A 19738-nucleotide genomic window follows, 5' to 3' on the forward strand; every position below is an offset into this window, starting at 1 on the left:
AAGGGGGGGGGGGGGGGGGGGAGGCACCCACAAATGTAGAGGTCAAAAATTGAAAACCACAAAATTTTATGATCCTTCAGCTCAATTTCTTCTTTTCCAAAATCCATTTATGAACCTTGGTGATGCACACTTCATCCAATCTTACATATAACCCCTGCAGCTTCTCGTACCCAATGAGAGCATATGCATCGATATGGTCCTCGTATCTTTCATAAATTGCTGGAACTGTAAGAACCAGAACGAGACCTGCACAAGACAACAGGGGTAGAAGGATGATTACAAGGGAATACTGAAAATAAAGGGAGGCAAAGATATTTACAATCTTATAAGATATCTTTTGAACTTACAAGTGTAGCCCACTGTGAAGAAATCGGTGAGGCTCCCAACTACAGATATCAACAAAAGACTAAGAGCAACTTTAATGTATATCCCCGAGTCCCTTCCATGGGCAATATCCTCAAACATGGACAGCAGAGTGTTTACGTGATTGCGAATAAGTGTTGCTGCTTCATTTGCGGTTTCTTCCGAGAGATGCAAATGTGGTAGAGGTGGAGCAGGCCTGTTTCAAAATTATATGCATTATAATTTAACACATACATGTGATCTCTTTTCGGATAAAAGAAAAGTCTGTGGCTTTATTTTTTGATGGCATAACAGGATTGTAAATGAGATGATTAACTGAAATTGACTCAAGACTCATATAATATATCCAGTTGCAGAACCGAGTGAGACAATGAGATTCTTTATCATTGGTGGAAGGTTTCAAAGGAACAAATCAGTTGTCTCAAACTGAGGATTATCATGCTGCATCCTCTCAAACTTTAACTTGTTCATTAAATTCAAACAAATTCATCCCTAATTCCAACCTAAACACGTCGTCTTAAAAGCTATTGCCACATTTTTCAGCATTTCAGCAGTGTATAGGTAAAGTGTGAAAGCACGAATAATGTAAGTAACCTGTTTAAAATTGCTGCTGATTTTGCCCATAAAAACAGAATGGTGAAGAGGAGCAAGAACACACTTGAGACTAATGACAGCAGAGTATAACCAGATATCTCAAACACCATCCAGGCAGCCAGAGTTACCACCAAAATTCCCACTGTTAGATTTTTTCGTCTCCATAGCATCACATCTGCAACTGTTCAGCAGAAGAAAAACAAGTAGACAACTTCATTGATCCAACTATCAAATACCGAGTTAGCCAACATTCTCAACTTTTCTTGGATTAATACTGGTTGTTCTACAACTGAAGGCAAAATATAAATCTCTATACCCGTTAGATCCACGTGATTCTTTCTCAACATATGAAATGGTGGACACCAAGTTGAATCTTAGGAAATGACGAATCAAACCATTTTGCGCTGGGAAACAAGGTTCTTGGCTTTGGTCCCAATGCAATACTAAATAAGTTCGGATTAATTGAATATTTGTGTTAGAAAATCTTCTAATTGGTTTACCATAGAACTCATTAGCAAGTGGCACCAAGTCAACCTCAAGATCAGATTTTGTAGACACCAGGCATGAAATATGATACTGATTCAATTGAAACAGGCTAAATTTCTAGTTTTGGGGAGAAGAAAAGTCAAAAACATGACCTTTTTTATCAAAAACTAAAAACCCTGATGAGAAAAATTAAGTTGATAAGCATATATCAAGAATTGCAGACTTACCAAGACTTCCTCCAAGAATCTGATGAACTGTTCTATGTCTGTTAAACAACCGATCTGATGAACTCATTTTCAAGAATTCAGAAACAAGCAAAACCCATTAACCAATTCAAATTCATTCACTTCTGTAACAGGAAAAAGAATGATTTGATAATTCGGAAAAAGAAAAATTTAATGTTATATGCTTTGTATGGGAGTAAAGATCAGCTTGTTCTGTAAAGCGCTGAACACATATTTTTTATTTCTGCTTTGTAATTATTACTACTATTTAGCGTTTCTGTGGGTGGTTATATATATACATGTAGGTGGGAGTGGAAGAATGTTGACATGTGGGGTTAGTGGTTCTCAAATTCCAGCTTGAATTACTTTTTCATTGTTTTCTTTTGAAAATCCACAAAATAAAGCTTCAGGCAGTAACTAGGCCCACTCGGGGGGTGTAGGAATGGGTGGGTGGGGGTGTTGGTCGGTGATTTTTGGCTTCAAGACAGCTACAGGCTGGTGGACCTCCTAGTTTTTCTTTACTAAAATCATTGTCTTGAAGATGTGAATTTTATTACACACATCTTGTTGAATTCTTGACGCACTTTCAGATATTATTTTTAACAGCTTGAGAAATCTAAAATCGTTTTTACAATCCTGAGTCCGAAATCTATCAAGGGGAAAAATCTTTCACAAGGGTACGAAGAAGAAAACATTGAATAAAAGTGAACGCCCAGCCAACCAAGGGCACAAATCGGAAGTGGTCTTCAGAAATGGCATGTTATTTCAAAATATAAAAATGGTAGTATAATCCCAATTATCATTATACTATGATAAATTAAGTAAAATTTTCAGCTTTTTGTCGAACAATAAAAATGTACATTGCGCAACCGGAGCCAATAAACAAACCAATAAGCCATCATTAACCTTAAAACTGTGTCCTCATGCGTTTTCTCCAGCGCTGTTCTTGTTTTCCTTTTGGGAGGTGCCTCCAGGTTGTGCTGCAATGGCTGGACCGGAATCCATTAAGCTGGCAGCTATTGCAGCTTTCAAATCCTCATCTTCATCATCCACGAACATTTCTGCTTCCTCATATTGGATGTTGGGGTCGAAAGGCTGCCGTTCACCAGCTCCTCCACGTGTTCTTGAATCTGAATTGCATGACTTCGTGATCCTCTCGGCATCTTCAGGTGACAACCATTGCCCATAGCCATTGGAAGCTTCAGAGGATGTGATGGGGCATTCCGTAGGAAAATTTCCTCTCACCAGGAAAATACTCCAGCCGAAGCCCTTCAGTGAGTCGAGGTAGGCTGAAAGGTAAAACTTGGAGAGGTGCTCAGGTGCTGCGTAGAGACTGTCAAAATTATACCACTCTCCATTCACTTTCCGGATACAAAACCAGTGGTCCTGCAAGTGACAAATAAATGCATTTTCCATTTCAGGGTCTATCTGAGCTGGCTCAGCCACGGGACTGTCCAGGGGAATGACTTGCAAATCCCACACTTCTAAAGCTTTTTGTAGGACCTGCAGGCAAATTTCATATTACTAGGTGTTATTTGGCATTTCTAAGTGATGGTCTGGTTTTTAGAATTATTTGACAAAATAATATCTGCATTTTCAGAACCAACAACTTTCCACAAACATACATGTTAGCAGTTAGCCGTTACCAAGAGCAAATGGTTTCTTGGTTTACCAAAAGCAAATCGACATTTAATAAATTACAAAAGCTTTCTTATAGAAAAGGTGCCACAGTATATTGTTGAGAATCTGGGGCACAAACCTAGTGACAAATACGGGAAGCAAGCAGTTCCAGCAAGTGGCTACAATGATACTAGATTACTAGAAACGGAAATAATATAATCCACATTGCATAAACATCATGCATCATGAAGTCAGGTTATATTCTGCGAAAGAATGCATTGCGGGTGGGAGTTTGTTCAACAATTGTAAACCTCAGCAACAGTGATTAGTAGCCAACTGCTAAGGTTCCTTTTTCTTTTCCTTTTTTTTTTTTTGTTTGAGGAGCCAACTACTAAGGTTCTGATTTCCCAAAATTAACTCCAAAACCTACTCTTGGATAGAATGCAGCTGGACTGTAAACACAAATAGTTTGGATATTCATCCTCAGTTCAAATTTTGATCATATAAACTCAAATGAACGATATCCCAAACTTACGTCAATCTGCATGGATCTTCTTTGTCCACTCCACTCTATTAAGATTAATTCCATAACCAATCAACAAAAGCCCGAGTCATCTACAAAATAGCTTGTTACATGTAATTTATGTCAATCTATGCCTTAAGTTTACCATCAGTACTGGTTCCATAGACTTCCTAAATAGTGCCTTTACAAACTTTCTTTATATAAAGCCAAAATGACTCAAGCTGCTACCTCGTGACATAATCACTGGTGGGAGTTTCTGCAGCCAACTAACAGAAATGCTGTTTCTTACCTAGTTGAGCTTAATAGAAAATCCACTCTTAATATTTGTATCTCAATAGCATACCTCTGAAGGTTAAAAGTTGAAAAGATGCTTTAACTATGCAGTGAATTGACCAAGCCAACTGCCCTTCTCTGCCTCAACACCCCCTCTCCCCAAGGCATCCTTGGGCCCTGTGAGAGGGAAAAACCACTCACTCGTCTACAAAGGAAACGTTCTTCCTCTTCGGAATTCTAGTGAAAGTAATCACAGTACTATCTTAACCAATGAACTCATGGCAGTAAATTAAGAAAAAAGTGATCTATATCTCCAGTAAAATAACGCTTTAATCAACTAACAACCCAGCAATCTGATGCACTTCCTTGGACAGCGCACCAATTCTAGTGGAGATTTATTTAGTAATTAAAGAAAACAAACTCAACATATTTTTAGAACAACAATTCAGACTACAGTGTGAAAAGTATTTGCGTACAACAGCTTCCTTACTTTAGTTTACACAAATCACCCAGCACATGAAATATCAGCACAACTGCAACGGAGTTTCAGGGAATGTGTGTTTTTCAGCAACTAGTCTTCGCAAGGCGTTTCCCTGACCGGCCATCTAAGGAAACTAATATAATAAGTGAACATAAACATAAACTTTTTCTGTGAACTGCATGCACCAAGCTACAGGATTAAAATTAGAGCTAATCAATGAAAAGTAGCGGTTTTTTGGCTCCAACCAATTGTAACAGATTAAAGTGCAAGGCCACAAAAGTCACTCATCTGAAAAAATATTAAGATTCTCTATCCATGTTAGGGCATGTTCTTGGCCTTCACCAGAAGTTTAACAACAATTGACTTGGCATTGACAAGTCTAATTGAAGGTCGATCTAATTTACCAGATATGGTTCCGACAGATAGTATAAGACGTTACAAATACTATAAAACAACCCATGGGATGGTGAGGGAGAGCCAGTGGGTGTTAAATAGGATTATCAAGGAGTAGGAAGAAGCAGAAAAAGGAGTATGGAGCCAAAAGACCCTCGCATTCAACATAAAGAAATTTTTGCAACCTGCATTATTGATGAGAAAAGCAATTCTCACCTCCGAACAATTATTATAAGAATAACTGCTCTGAACTTCCATTATACTGAGATACTTTTCCTCAAAACAAGTAGGTAAAAAATGATAGTTATGGTTAAAATATAATTACAGAATGAACACAAGAGTCTCAACGTCTTGCATACAATACTTCCACATGCTTAAAATTCCATACATGCAATCATGTTACTACCAAACCACCTACAACAATGCACATTTCAAGTAAAGATACTTATACAGAGAAAAAGTTAGCTATTAGTAATTTTGTGGGGCATAATTAATCTTGAGTCTCCAATGTGGCCTAAAACTATTTTTACGTAATATATGAAGAGCGAGCCTAAGAATCATCATCACACGATAAGTCAGCCTCGTTTGTTATATAATATTCCATTTAATGACTTCTCACTACCCAGCACCAGAACATGCTTGTTATGTCCAAACCTACTTGAAAGTAAAATGAACTAAAACCTATTTTATGAAATGAACTTCCCTTTTTTTTTTTCATGCAAAAGATATGTAAAAGAGAAATGTGTCTGTTTGAATGTTGATATGCAATGACGTTATGCAACGTGCGATCGATACAATGGTTATAACATCCCTTTCCAGGATCCTGAGCTCAGATACATGCACATGCTTGCATAGATGCAGAATGAACTCAGAGCAGCAACAACATACATTTAACATTTCTAACTTAAAGATAAAAGGCAGTGTTAAGTATGAAATCCAGATTCCTTATTCAATCAGTAACCATCCATAAGAAGCCCATTATATAATTTTTCTTCAACTCACAATATGCCCTCTCACCACCAAAAAAAACACAAAATCTCCGGAACCCGACTAGATAAAAACACAGTTAGGAGCAATCAGAAAATTCCATCTAAAACAAGCATAATTTAACCTCATAATAAACAAGAATAAACATGTACATACACACACATCACTCCTTTAAACTTATCCAAGACAAAATCCCCGGAAGAACGTAAAGGAACTAAACATTGAAAATCCCCGAAGGAAAATTAAAATCAAAACCTGGATGCTGAAGTCTCCATCGAGAGAGACATTATGCGAGAGCTCAGGGAGAAAATCTCCGGTGACCGAGCCCATCATCATCTGTCGCTCCTTACTATCGAGATCCGACGCCAACGCCGCCAAATCAAATTCCGAGAAAAACGGGCCCTGCAACACCGTGTTCACGCAATGCACCGCGCACAGCTTCGACTCTTGTACCTCGTGGTACAACATCCCCCCATTGCTCGCCCCTCCTCCTCCTCCTTCAGAACTATTATTCATTTATCTATTTCTGAAATATGTCTGTAAAACCCTAATCCAAACTCTTGTTCCGGACTTGATTTGTGTTTGACGTCAAGAATTTGACAGCATACAAAGACCTCACTTGCATTTGTTGGTTTGGTGGAGTAGGCTATGAAATGTGTAAATAAAGGCAAAATATCTTCTGGATTTGGAAAGAAAGTGTTGTTACTTGTTCTTTTATCATGTGAAGCCACGTGTCACTAATCAGAGTTTTGCGACTGAACTTCTTCTAATTATCAACCAAACCCCTAAACAATTTGATGAGGGACCCTTATGCAAATTGTGAAAAATGATTAAATGACCCAATTACCCTTTCATTTTTCACACATTTTATTAACTTATCAAATGAACAAGATGTACAAAATATGAATATACATACGTCTATTTGTTTGTTTTTTTCCAATATTGTTTTAATCAATAGGGGTACGAGTTAAAGTCGTGGATATGCGTAAATTTTTCAATGATTTGAATTAGAAATAAAGTTCACTGGATGCACACATTGTTATCACTTGTTAATCTGAAACACGAATTATGCTTATTGATATGACTTTCGACTAAAACCCTCGAATACTAAAGTCAAATTGTGTAATCGAGTCAAATGGGACCCAAGAGTCCAACTTACAGTCATAAATGCATACCTTTACAATAATCTCCCAAGAGTATTTCATAGGTTTCAACATGTCAGAAACCATATGAAGCCAAGACTGCTTATTTGTAGGATCAATTATTGTAAATTTTAGGTTTTCGAGCAACCAATTAGATAAAAATCATGTAGAATCTTGTTAGACAATTGCAATCTTCTTCAAGGGTAATATGGTATTTGGGGAGTTTTTACTTTTTACTAATACCCCATCCAATCGGGACATGAAAAATATTACAAGATCCTAACAAAACTGTTGTTGCTATTGAGTAATAATCGTTGCTATTATTATTTTTTTTTACACACAGATACTGTTTCGGATAAATATCAAATCGTATCAGTATACAATACGATATCAGATTATTTTTTGGAATGTTTATGATCCGGCTCGAAAGACATTGCTTTGATATGTGATCTCGATTGCACCACTTTGTCCCAAATTTTAGATAAATCCTGAGAATAAAGATATGCAAGTTAGCTAATCGGGTTCATCCCTGAGGAAAACCTTTCGACACCCAAGTCAATTCCTGGTCGAAATAGATAAATGTGGGCTTAAGTAATGAAGTTATATAATTCAAAATGATCGTACCTATAATCAGACATGAAGTATTTATAGGATTAAAGACAATTTGGAGTGATTGTTAAGTGTCGCCATCCTGGACTTTGGTCCTCTAATCGGACGGTTCGTCGCTGTCTGCACTTCAGAATCGCAAGGTGGGCGGGATACCAGGATCATGGCCGCAGATCTCGCACGAGGATTTTCATATACCCGCTTGATTTTGCTTCATGGGCAGATCTTTTGGTGCGCATACCTTTTTACCTTAATGATGGGTATTTCGGTTTTTTAATAATTCTCCCCTTATCATTATACAATACGATATTAGATTATTTTTTGGAATGTTTATGTATTATAGCTTGTTACTTATTTGAGACGCAATATCACTTAAAATGAGAAAAGAAAAAGAAGGAAAAAGAATTATAATCGACCTTAAAATAAATATGCATAATCAGATGAACTTATTTGATGAGAATATTAGTTTGAATCAATTGTAATTCACATCCTTTAAATAGCAAAATAGTTGTCATCTATTTTAGGAAATTATAAATATCATCTTAAAAACATCTAAACTGGCAAATTTATTTAACCAATTTTTTTTTTGAAAAAAAAAAGAAAAGAATTGCTGACGAGGATTGAGATTTGAGCAAAATGATGAGAAGTGAGTTCACTCAGTTGAAGTTGTGTGTCAGGAGGCTGTTGGCCAGGGTATGGCACCCACTAGTTATTAAGCACACTAGTAGCTGGTAGCTGTTTTTTTTTTTTTTTTTTTTTTTTTTTTTCAGCATAGAAATCATCGAAATTAATTTATAGTCCATAAAGCTGTGATTATTTTTCCCAGAGTTTGAGTGTGAATAAGCACAAACCAAACCTCTACGTGACGATCTTTCCTATGCTCCCTCTCTCGTATTAACCTATCTCTCCAGCACACTCTCCGCCTCTTCAATTCCTCCGATCGCTCACTTCATTGTGTCCATTTCTATACGGTTGCTGCGGATTTGTTCTGCATTCGACTCACTAGGTTTATTTTCTTTTTCTTTTTCTTTTTTATGAAATGTTTTTCCATATTAAGAATCAGATTACTTCAATGCTTGTGTTTTGCTGTTTTGTTGATTTGAATCTGAATGCGCGTCGTACGAGTTGTTTTTGAGTTGCAGGCGTGATTTGAGTTAATTTAGGCAGTATTTCTGTTATTTTCATTAATTCAGCTGAACAGATTCCGTGTTTATGTGTGTTCACCAATTGCACAGAAAGTGTTATGCTAGAGGCAAAAGTTTGTGGAAATGAACTATTGCATTTTGGTTAGTTAAGTTCATTCTTTTTCTGATTCCTGGTTCGCTGGAGCTCGGTGTACCTTAATTTGTTCTTCTACTTTCCTTCCTTGTTTCAATTATCAGTTTCTGTTTTGAGATGTTTCCTTATTTCTTGATTGGATTAGTTGCATTTCAACTGTCTTTGTTCACTTGCAATTTGATGGTGACTGTTTGCTTTTTTGAGATATAACTGAAAAATTGCATACCTTCAGCAGAATTAAGGATTTGAATGCACTTTATGAGTATACGATATTCCTAATTAACCACGGCTCTGTTAGGACATTTGGTGAGCTAAACTTTCTGCATTTAGCGCAATTGTTGTGTGGATGCTAGTGCATAGCTGTTGAATATACCCGACATATTTTATTTCATGCATCAAAACAGCATAGATTAAAGTATTCAAGAGCTATTCGATTATGAAACTTCAATCCTCAATTTTATCAAATACTTCTATGATTTGTTTCTCTTGGGTTTACTGTTTTGGTGATTTTCTGATATAATCCTGCAGTTTCTCTCTCTCAACGTGATAACAAAGATTATTCTGGTCGCAGAGGTGGAAAAATGGCTTCCGTGGCCCAGTCTCCAGTGTCATTCACTGGGAATTTGGCCTCCAAATCTACTGCTTCTGATCTTCTTAAGAGCTCAATTAATGGTGCTTGTGGTTTACCCCTAAGAGCCCTTGGAAAGGCGCAACTAGGAGCAAAAAGAAGGGACTTCGCTATATCTGCAAGAGTTAGGAAGGTTAAAAAGCATGACTATCCATGGCCAGAAGATCCCGACCCAAATGTGAAGGGCGGAGTCCTTACTCACCTCTCACCTTTCAAGCCTTTAAAAGAGAAGCAAAAGCCAGTCACCTTGGATTTTGAGAAACCTCTAATGGATCTGCAGAAAAAAATTATTGATGTACGACTCCTTTAAAGTTCTCTGATATTTATCAACATAAACTCCTCATAGAAAATGTGATCACTGGGTTCAGTCCTTTCTACCTCTTGATACAGGTGCAAAAGATGGCTAATGAAACTGGTCTGGATTTCAGCGATCAAATTATTTCATTAGAGAATAAATATCAAAAGGTTTAATCAGTAATATGTGCTTTTTTGTCTTGTTTCCTCTTACTATTTTATTATGATCTCAACAAGCAAATTTATCATGTCAGCAGTAACTTCTTGTTATTCTGATGTTTTCAAATTTTATGCATTTTAATCATGTTGATTGCAGGCTCTGAAAGATCTGTACACACATCTGACTCCCATACAACGTGTGAATATTGCACGACACCCGAACAGGCCAACTTTTCTTGATCACATCTTCAATATAACTGAGAAGGTCAGCCAGTTTTTCTGGACCAATTTTTAGCCATAGTTGCTGCAGAAATGATACCACTAGGTAAAAGGTTTTAGTAAAAAGAGGAACACCAGAATTAATCTTGTCATTTGCATATGTCCAGTTTGTAGAGCTTCACGGTGATCGAGCTGGATATGATGATCCTGCTGTAGTCACTGGACTTGGTACAATAAACGGCAGAAGCTACATGTTCATGGGCCATCAGAAGGGAAGGAATACGAAAGAGAATATTAAGCGTAACTTTGGAATGCCTACTCCTCATGGGTATGCACATAGAACATAAATTAGTATACTTAATACCTCTGCAGGAACTTATGCAGAGTGAAAAAGTGCCATCCCTCATGTTCTGTTAGTTTAGTAGTAATCATGAAAATCTGAACACACTTATTATGTTTGGGAAATTGGTCAAACAATGTATTTGGAATAAGTGAGGAGATTCCTTTTGTATCTGGTGCTAAATGCTAATAGTAACATACTGGTTTCAACAGTTACAGGAAGGCACTACGCATGATGTACTATGCTGATCATCATGGATTTCCAATTGTCACCTTCATTGACACTCCAGGGGCATATGCTGATGTTAAGTCTGAGGAACTGGGCCAAGTACTGTCTAGTGATTCTATGCAAGGTCCTTGTTAATAACTGAAGTATGCAAGCTGATTGTTTGTTCTTTTACATATAGGGGGAAGCAATAGCTCACAACTTGAGGACTATGTTTGGTCTGAAAGTACCAATTGTTTCAATTGTTATCGGCGAAGGTGGTTCTGGTGGAGCTCTGGCTATTGGTTGTGCTAACAAGCTGTTAATGCTTGAAAATGCAGTCTTCTATGTAGCCAGGTGCACTTCATAAACTTTTTTATGCTTATGCTTTGTATGTTGAGATGCTTGTTTCATGTGTTAATTGTTTACATACCTAATAAAGGATTGCAACAAATTCTTTCATTCCATTTGCACTCATGCTGCCATGTTTAGACAATGTTTCCTTTTAACTACCTTAATGAGAACCTTTGTTTGTGTTGTTCTATAATGCTCCTGCACTTGTTTGACTTCCTTCCTGGGCATATTTTATCACCTTCACTCAGTTACTCTACCATCATAACCTGGGGTGTTGTTTGTGGTCTCCCTTTATTGATTTTAAGTTATTATAAATGTTCCTCCTGACAGATGAGCACTCTGGTATCCTATTCCATGCTAGCAACATTTTGTGCATCTTTCGGGGTGCCAGAGATTAGCATTTTTAAAGATAGTAGGTAATGCCGTTCATAAATACCATGCTTTCCCAGGAAACTTAGAAATGAACAAACTTCATACTTCATGGAATAGACATTCATTGTATAGGAAGTTTTTCTGTACAGTTTTTATCATGTGTCGCATTCTCTGACAACTAAGAAATAATTGAATAGGTTGACCTGCAAACATTTCCCCTTTTTCACAATGAAAATATTTTGAATAGCTGGTACATTGTCATAAAAATGGCATGTCACCAATTATCAGCTGGATCTCCTTCTTGAGTTCCTTTACATTCTCAAAACAACTACTATCAAATTTCTTGATGTCAAATCTATTTTCTATTTTGATTTGGTCCTTCCGATTTCCATGTGACAGCCCTGAAGCATGTGCTGCAATCTTGTGGAAGAGTGCAAAAGCTTCTCCAAAGGTGGTTTAAGGATATCAGATCTGGTATGCATGTCAAAAGAGATGTTAAGAGTTGTAACTTAATCTACTTTTTTCCTTCCAGGCCGCTGAGAAGCTGAAGATAACAGCTACAGAGCTGACCAAACTACAAATTGCCGATGGTGTCATCCCTGTAATATAAAATCACCTTTTCCATTCTTTATTTCGGCATGTTTTCTCTGTTTTCTGCCATTTTCTATCTTCTGATTTTGTTTCCTGCCGTTCTTACTTGGGCGTGGAATTATTTTCTAAAACTTAGAATTGGAGGAAAACAATGCAAAAACATTGTGTTATCATTACAAGGAATGTAAACCATTAATACTACCTTGCACTACCTTATTGCATTTCTTCCTGTTCAATAAATTGATATACAAATAATTTCATATACATCTTTGATTTGCATTGCAGGAACCTCTTGGTGGCGCGCATGCAGATCCCTACTGGACCTCTCAACAAATCAAAACTGCAATTGTTGAATCCATGGATGTGAGTAGTCGTTCATTTTCCATTATAGTAAGTGAATGTTTTCATCCTAAACCTAAGAAACTCAATTACATGCTGGCAACTGCAGGAACTTGTAAAGATGGACACTGAAACACTACTAAAACATAGGGCTCAGAAGTTCCGGAAACTTGGCGGATTCCAGGAGGGAATTCCAATTGACCCCAAGAGGAAAGTAAATATGAAAAAGAAAGAACAACCCTTAGTTCCGATCAGCAAGACATCAGAGGTGGAGTTGAGGAACGAGGTTGAGAGAGTGAAACAACAGATTTTGGAAGCCAGTAAATCGTCTACAGGGGCCCCAGCGACAAGATTGAAGGAGGTGATCGAGAAATTAAAAAGAGAGCTCGACTATGAATATGATGAGGCTGCAAAAGCTCTAGGTATGGATGGCAAAATTTTGATGATGCGCGAGGAAATTGCAAAAGCAAGGAATGTGAACGACCAGCTTGCACATCCTGCTTTAAAGGAAAAGATTGAACAGCTGAAGGATGAATTCGACAAAAACCTTCCTACAGCTCCTAATTACTCCAGCCTGAAATCTAAGCTCAATATGCTGAAAGCATTATCCAAAGCTTTGAATCTGCGGAAGAAGAGCACCCCTAAAGATGAACTAAAAATTGAAATCAATAAGAGATTCAATGAACTTGTGGATCGGCCTGATGTAAAACAAAAGATTGAGACACTGAAGGCTGAAATAGTAAATTCAGGGGTGTCGGGTATTGGTGCAAATCCAGAGCTAAAGGAAAAAGTTCAGAAGTTGAGCAGAGAGCTAGATTCAGAATTTATGGATGTTCTTAAGTCCTTTGGTTTGCAAGTGGTTCCTTCAGCCCCAGCGGCAATGGTGAAAATAGATGCTTTTGAAGAAGGAGTTAGTATGATTATAGATGATTTTGTCAATTCTTCGGATTTGAAGGACAAGATTGAGACGCTGAAGGCAGAGGTGGGGAAAGCTGGCAATACACCTGATGGGGACTCAAAAAGTAAGATTCAGGCTTTGGAGACAGAAATCAAGCAAGCTATCATTGAAGGTATAAGTTCCCCAGAATTAAAAGAAAAACATGAGAGGCTGGCGACTGAGGTATTAGAGGCTACCAAATCTTCAGTAGAAAGTACCACAGATGACCAGTCTAAGCTCGATGAGTCTCGGGTAAATGTCAGTCTGGAAGCTAATCGCAGCTTCATCTGATGTAAGTGCACATTTCACTTTCTTATTCATCAACACTGATTTTTATCCTTTCTAATGATCCTTTCATTAACTCTATTTCACACAAGTGAAGATCGTTGGCTGAGTCAAAAAGATCTGTTGAAACTACACCAAGATGCTCCGAAGAACTTTTTCAACCATTTCTCTAATTGTATTATTTACTGGCTTCTCCTGGACACCCTAAGATTTCTGAGTTCGTAAGACATGATGGTGGCACAGAAGATTCGCTTATGCAGCCTGATTTCCTTTTTTCGGCTATAAGGCTTGGTAATTTGTACTGCTTAGATGTTTCATTCTAAGTTATGTTACTTCAATTCAGTTGATTGGCTGTTATTCCATAAGTTAGACATAGAACATTGTATAAATGACTTGAGGAGAGGCAGAACGTATTTTGGGAATTCGGGAATATTAAAACGGGATCGTATTTCCATAAAATTGGAGTACATGATGTTACAATGTATCTTGGAAACATTAAATAATTTATATTGGCGATGTGCTGCACCTAGCTGCTTTCTTTGTGTAATCATTTCTGGGACAACGTAAGAAGGTAAAATTGACATGTTGGAACTGGTACTGGTTGGGGACCCTCACACCAGTTGGTTTGAAATCAATGTTCAATTAAGCAGCGGGTAACAAGGGCCTTTGGGAAAATCATGGTCAAAACCCCCGCAGTGAAGTTAATTTTGCTCATAAAAACGCATCACCTAGTTTGCTTAGCCACGTAGCAGTGGAGATGTCACATCTTCAACTTTTATGCGACCAGATGATGTGTGAATTCATGTAACATGCCCTTTTCTTGTGCAAGAGAACAAGCCTATGGCTGATTAGCATTTCCGTTCATCCATACTAGGCATTTCAGAATTTCTAAACTTTAGTAGTTAACAGAGGATTTATAACAATAATCAAATAAAAGGTACACAATCTCAGTACACAAATGGAATAACAGCTCTCCTATTTCTAGGATAATCCTCTCCGAACTTCTTCAAATACCACTTGTGATTTGCTCCAGCCCTCGGCACCAAATTAGCACAAGTATACGCAAAGAACCCAAACCCAGCCCAGGACCAAGTCATCAAAGCCCAGCCCAACCACTCCAAAATCTCACCGAAGTAATTTGGACAACTAACCCACTCAAACAGCCCACCCCTTGGTATCTTATACCCACCTCCACCCTCTTTCAAGCCCATCAACACGTTGTCCGACCACACGTTCACCAACGCACCGCCGCAGAACACCACCGCGCCGGCCGCCAGCCGCCACCAAAACCACCCATCACCGTCAAGATCAGCATATTCAGATACCCATCTCGCTTGCAAGTAGGCATTCAAAATATTGAATCCGAAAGCCATCATGGCAACCCCCACCGGGAAACAAGATTTCTGGATCTTCCCGTTACGGGTCTTGAGGTAGAGCCTGAGGGGGTATATTAGCGTGCGGTGGAGGTAGTGGAGGAGGAAGGGTGACATGAGCAAGAACGCGCGTGGGTTGCCGTAGTTTTTGCCGTGTGGGAAGAGGAGGAGAGTGAGCCATATGGTGGGGCTCTCCATGAGAAACCATGCGACCGGCGGGGGGATGGTGGGGCCCCATCCGGGACGAAGGTGCTTGCCGTAAGGGGCGGTGAGGAAGAGGAGGGATATGATGGTTGGGGGTGTGCTCAAGAAGAGGAAGAGGAGGGTGTAGTGGAACAAGCCTTCATCGGAAAACATTTTAGTGGGTGGGGTGTGTGTGTGCTTTTCTTGGTTTCCCCTAAAGTAGAATGGCGTCTCTGTGGAATTTTATAGTCTGTTGGAATTTATGAAACGGCCCAGTGTCGGCGCTTAGGCTATTGTTATTCTACTTTTTATTTTATTTTATATAATATGCTATAAAAATTATGTTATTGATTTTACTTAAAAGAATTATATATATGATATATATATATAAAACAAAATCAAAGATATAATATAAATTACAATAAAAAATACAATTCAAAACTACTATCAACTCGATCGCATCTAATTAATATCAAATTTAAAAATGAGATATGTTAAAAAATTTATAAACTTACCAATATGTAGTTGATATTTGGAATTTTGTACATAAACTTTTGATATTTAACTAAATTAAAGATAATAAATGAATTTTGAATACAGATTTTTCCTTTGATAAAATTTGAATTTCAATTGGAGATCGACTCTTCTAGTAAAAAAATAATATACTATATATGTGAAAAATTAATTAATTTTTTTTTCTTGAAGTACTTTGGGAAGATTCCTCTTAAATACATGAGAATAAAAATGTGTTTGGATTGACAATTGTCAATTAAACATTTTGCCCCATTCAGTTTGTGTATTCGTTTAAAAATATTTGCATCAAGCTAACAAATAAGGTGATTAATACTTTTAAATTTTTTTCACTAACACATAGATATTATTATTATTAATTTTAAATTGCAGATGTAATAAGTATGTCCAAGTGTTGAATTGAATTAAAATTCAATAATCTTTGTAGCTAGCCGTTTCTTCTATAGTACACTTTCCGTCCTACTAAACACACCCTAAGAAACTTTTTGAAAGAGTATGGTTCATTTTTTGAAAGCCAAGTAGTATTTTCCTTACCGTGGGTCTTTTCTTCTTTGGGCTCTCACCCATTTACGAATTTTTTATACAGTTGATTTTTTTCTTTTACAAAATTCTTGTCAAAATACATAGAAATAAAAATGTATTTATATTAATAATTGAACATTTTGAGTCATTCACTTTATGTATTAAAATTTTATATTGATTTACTTATTTACAAATAAAAAATAAAAAAATTAATTGTAAGCTTTAACAAAAGACTTTTTTGCCCCCACAAAAATATAAATATTATTATGTTTTAATTTTGCGTGTACCCGACTCCTAATTTGGATTAAAATCCATTAATGGTGCTAGCTAGATGTTTCCATTACACTATTACCTGTCCACTTTCCTCCTACCAAACATACCGTAAGAAAGAAATGCAAATACGCCGAAATGGAAGGGCAGTTAATTAAATTAGCAGTTCTGAGTGGATTTCCTAAAGACAAAAAGGAAAAATTAGAAGAGAATGCTAAAATGCAAAAACTGATGTAACTCCAATCAATTCCGCTCCAAACTGTTTTCTTGCTTTCAGATCTCCAAAACCCTTCACTGGGGCTTTGACTAGATATAATTCTTGCCCCATTTCCCCTAAGTTTTTGATTTCCGAGTTTTAGTCAAGCCAAATCTTGGGGTTCTTGTGCCTAATTCATGAAAACTTGGAATTTTCTGTTTCTTACTTTTCTTCTTTTCACTTTGTTGTGTTTGAGTTTCGATTATGGCGTTTCGCAATCGGAGGAGGCCAAAAAGAACAAATTTCGGGAGCGTGAAGCCACTGATGATGCTCTCGGTTACCCTAATTTGTAAGTTTTTATGTTTGTTATCGTCGATTAACATCTTCCATTAGAATGCTGATTTTAAAGCAGTCAGTTTTTCATTTTGTCGTCTTAATTTGGTTCTTAGTGTTAGATACATAAATGCCTTGTATCAGTTGTTGGTAATGGAACAGTGCCGTAAAATTTTAATTGATGTAAGTGCATATGTATATTCTTGTAGTTTTGTAAAAATTAGGAGATGTATTATATATCTGCAAGTTTCCAACTATTTTAACAGTTCATGATGTATGCGATGGTTTAATGTGTGAGCAGCGATGAGGATGAGCTGTTGAATACACAATGCCCTCGGCATTTGGAACTGAGATGGCAGAGTGAAGTGAGTTCTAGCATATATGCGTCGCCATTGATTGCGGATATTAACAGGTGATGAATTAGCTGCCGAATTTGAAGTTTCTTTTTATATTTAATTGCTTTATTCATATTGCATATATTTTTTCTTTCTTTTGTTATATGTTCTATTGTATTTTATGAAGTTCATTGGTTAATGAAGAAAAGCAGAGGAAGTTGAGTTATAGGTAAAATCAAACTTAGATTGATTTAGTGTTAGATGGACCCAAGATTTTCTCATTTTAGTTGGAGATTTGTTTTCTATAATGATCCACTGCCAAAGTCTATTAAATATCATATTTCATAATTTTATGAATTTGATTGTTGGTTTGGGTTTCTGTCTGTGTTTTTCTGGAATGAATTATGGTATCTTGATATAATTTCTTATGTATACCTCAGTGATGGAAAGCTTGAAGTAGTAGTTCCTTCCTTTGTGCATTACTTGGAAGTCCTAGAAGGTTCTGATGGAGATAAATTGCCAGGTAACGTTACAAGGTTGCAAAATATACTTTTAGATGAGGTTCTATATGTATAGATAAGGGGTCTACACATGTTAGTATGCATGGTAAAAGATCTTAATTCTACTTTAATTAATCCCCTTATATGTATGGATTGACGGATAGATAAAGAATCTAAATAACTAATCACCGAATTTGTTTTAGTCATTATCATCCGAGCATGATGGACCACGACTCGTTCTGTGTGTGATTTATCAGGATGGCCAGCTTTTCATCAATCAACTGTTCACTCTAGTCCACTTCTGTATGATATTGACAAGGATGGTGTCAGAGAAATTGCTTTAGCCACCTATAATGGTGAAGTGCTCTTTTTCAGGTAACACTCTATTATTCATCTTAAATTCTTCCTTTTGCCACGGTTTACAAATTTACAAGTGACCTGACTAAATTCTTCCTCTTTACTGGATAACAGGGTTTCAGGCTACATGATGTCAGATAAACTTGAGATTCCGAGGTTGAGAGTTAAAAAGGATTGGCATGTGGGTTTGAATCCTGATCCCGTCGATCGTTCCCACCCAGATGTTCATGACGAGCAGCTGATCCAGGAGGCTCTGGTGGACTCTTTAGCTCGTATGCTTTTCTCTTTTTGCCTATTCAGCATTAAGAAACCTTTTATTATCAGTGTGAAAGTATTCAAAAATTCCAATGGAATATTTTAACTAAAAGCTTTCTGCAGAACATAAATCGTATCTTTTGTATTTAAATATTGCATGATGGTCATCTGATCGTTTCTGGTTTTCTTGTGTCAAATCTTCATATTATCTTACTGCTGCTTCTGATAATAATTCTATTCTCTCAATGTGCACGCTCCTTCGTACAGTGTCTAGCTATTTAAATATGTTATCCTTGATTTTTTCTGAATGAGATATGGGAAGATTTTATAATTTCGACAGTAACCCTAATCTGATTTCTCTTACTACTACTGTAGCAATCCAGGGGTTTTCTCCTTGCTTCGAATGCTTTCAACTATTGTTGTGTTCATAGAGTATCTGAGGTGGTTATACAATCTATGACAACATAAAAGCAACATCTAGATGTTTTAAGCTGATCAATCGGGAAATCTCTAAGTTCAGATGGTAGGTTCTTTGTATGAAAATTGCGGACTTGCAAGCTTAGTACACAATGCTTAGATTCATCAGGCTGTGGCTTCCAGTGACATAATAACCTGGATCTAGTTAGTGGAGTTACAGCAGCTACAATAGTTCTCTTTTACTGTACCCTGTCAGCAATCAATGATTTAGTGTGATCACTGAAAATTTCATATGATTCTGTGATTGACATCAGCTGGATAATGCTGCTATACCATTCCTTATGGACTGATATTTATTTCATTAATGTTGATATGGCCATTCTTCTATAATCTATTAATTACTGCTAACTTTCTTAGAGTTTATATCTTTGACCTAGATGTTTCTCAAATTTGAAAAATTTCTCAGGGCACAATGAAAGTAAATTAGCAGCTAATGTTACTCACTCCACAACAAGTACCCATGACTCATCAAATCTTGTTCCAGAAGTAGTTCATCATGATGAAAGCACAAATTCTTCTGATATTCAACAGAATCAGCTGAATGCATCTCAAATAGAGAACCAAGGGAAAAAGAATGATAGCCAACCAGATGCAGACATCAATATGCCACTAAATACAAATGTTACATCTTCTGCTTCTGAATCTGAGAAAGCTGTAGTTGGTGAAAGTGCAAAAACAGCAAGAAGGCTTCTTGAAGATGAAGATTCAAAAGGT

The 19738-nt window shown here is 37.0% G+C and overlaps 5 protein-coding genes across 8 annotated transcripts in view; 2 read left to right on the forward strand and 3 right to left on the reverse strand.

Annotated features, from left to right (window-relative positions):
• Window positions 7-1939, reverse strand: LOC105174530 (reticulon-like protein B12). Its single transcript, XM_011096659.2, has 4 exons — window positions 1671-1939; window positions 958-1138; window positions 348-559; window positions 7-246 (listed from the first exon to the last, which is right to left on the reverse strand). Exons 1-4 carry the CDS (start codon window positions 1735-1737, stop codon window positions 77-79), a joined length of 630 nt encoding a protein of 209 aa, XP_011094961.1. The 5' UTR covers window positions 1738-1939; the 3' UTR covers window positions 7-76.
• LOC105174531 (ataxin-3 homolog) lies at window positions 2441-6616 on the reverse strand. Of its 2 annotated transcripts, none has more exons than XM_020697659.1 (2): window positions 6200-6616; window positions 2441-3053 (listed from the first exon to the last, which is right to left on the reverse strand). In XM_020697659.1, exons 1-2 carry the CDS (start codon window positions 6458-6460, stop codon window positions 2589-2591), a joined length of 726 nt encoding a protein of 241 aa, XP_020553318.1. In that variant the 5' UTR covers window positions 6461-6616; the 3' UTR covers window positions 2441-2588. The 2 variants fall into 2 exon arrangements, with proteins under 2 accessions (XP_020553318.1, XP_011094962.1); XM_011096660.2 differs by having other exon boundaries at window positions 2441-3170.
• Window positions 8436-14151, forward strand: LOC105174533 (acetyl-coenzyme A carboxylase carboxyl transferase subunit alpha, chloroplastic). Of its 3 annotated transcripts, none has more exons than XM_020697720.1 (12): window positions 8436-8698; window positions 9542-9893; window positions 9989-10063; window positions 10209-10316; window positions 10438-10598; window positions 10823-10937; window positions 11017-11171; window positions 11940-11991; window positions 12073-12141; window positions 12417-12494; window positions 12580-13699; window positions 13790-14151. In XM_020697720.1, the coding sequence occupies exons 2-11, from the start codon at window positions 9552-9554 to the stop codon at window positions 13696-13698; spliced, it is 2274 nt and encodes a 757-aa protein (XP_020553379.1). In that variant the 5' UTR covers window positions 8436-8698; window positions 9542-9551; the 3' UTR covers window position 13699; window positions 13790-14151. The 3 variants fall into 3 exon arrangements, with proteins under 3 accessions (XP_020553379.1, XP_011094964.1, XP_011094965.1); XM_011096662.2 differs by having other exon boundaries at window positions 8485-8698; window positions 9499-9893; XM_011096663.2 differs by having other exon boundaries at window positions 8485-8698; window positions 13785-14151.
• LOC105174532 (steroid 5-alpha-reductase DET2) lies at window positions 14547-15497 on the reverse strand. The gene has a single exon (XM_011096661.2). The coding sequence runs from the start codon at window positions 15420-15422 to the stop codon at window positions 14640-14642; it is 783 nt and encodes a 260-aa protein (XP_011094963.1). The 5' UTR covers window positions 15423-15497; the 3' UTR covers window positions 14547-14639.
• LOC105174535 (protein DEFECTIVE IN EXINE FORMATION 1) overlaps window positions 16718-19738 on the forward strand; it is a 6358-nt gene continuing 3337 nt past the window's right edge. The window contains 6 exon segments of the mRNA XM_011096666.2: window positions 16718-17116; window positions 17402-17512; window positions 17876-17958; window positions 18193-18310; window positions 18407-18564; window positions 19431-19737. Of these exon segments, the coding sequence (XP_011094968.1) occupies window positions 16965-17116; window positions 17402-17512; window positions 17876-17958; window positions 18193-18310; window positions 18407-18564; window positions 19431-19737 (929 nt within the window). The 5' untranslated portion in view covers window positions 16718-16964.

The sequence above is a fragment of the Sesamum indicum genome, linkage group LG11 (genome assembly GCF_000512975.1).
Source record: "Sesamum indicum cultivar Zhongzhi No. 13 linkage group LG11, S_indicum_v1.0, whole genome shotgun sequence".
Taxonomy (NCBI): domain Eukaryota; kingdom Viridiplantae; phylum Streptophyta; class Magnoliopsida; order Lamiales; family Pedaliaceae; genus Sesamum; species Sesamum indicum.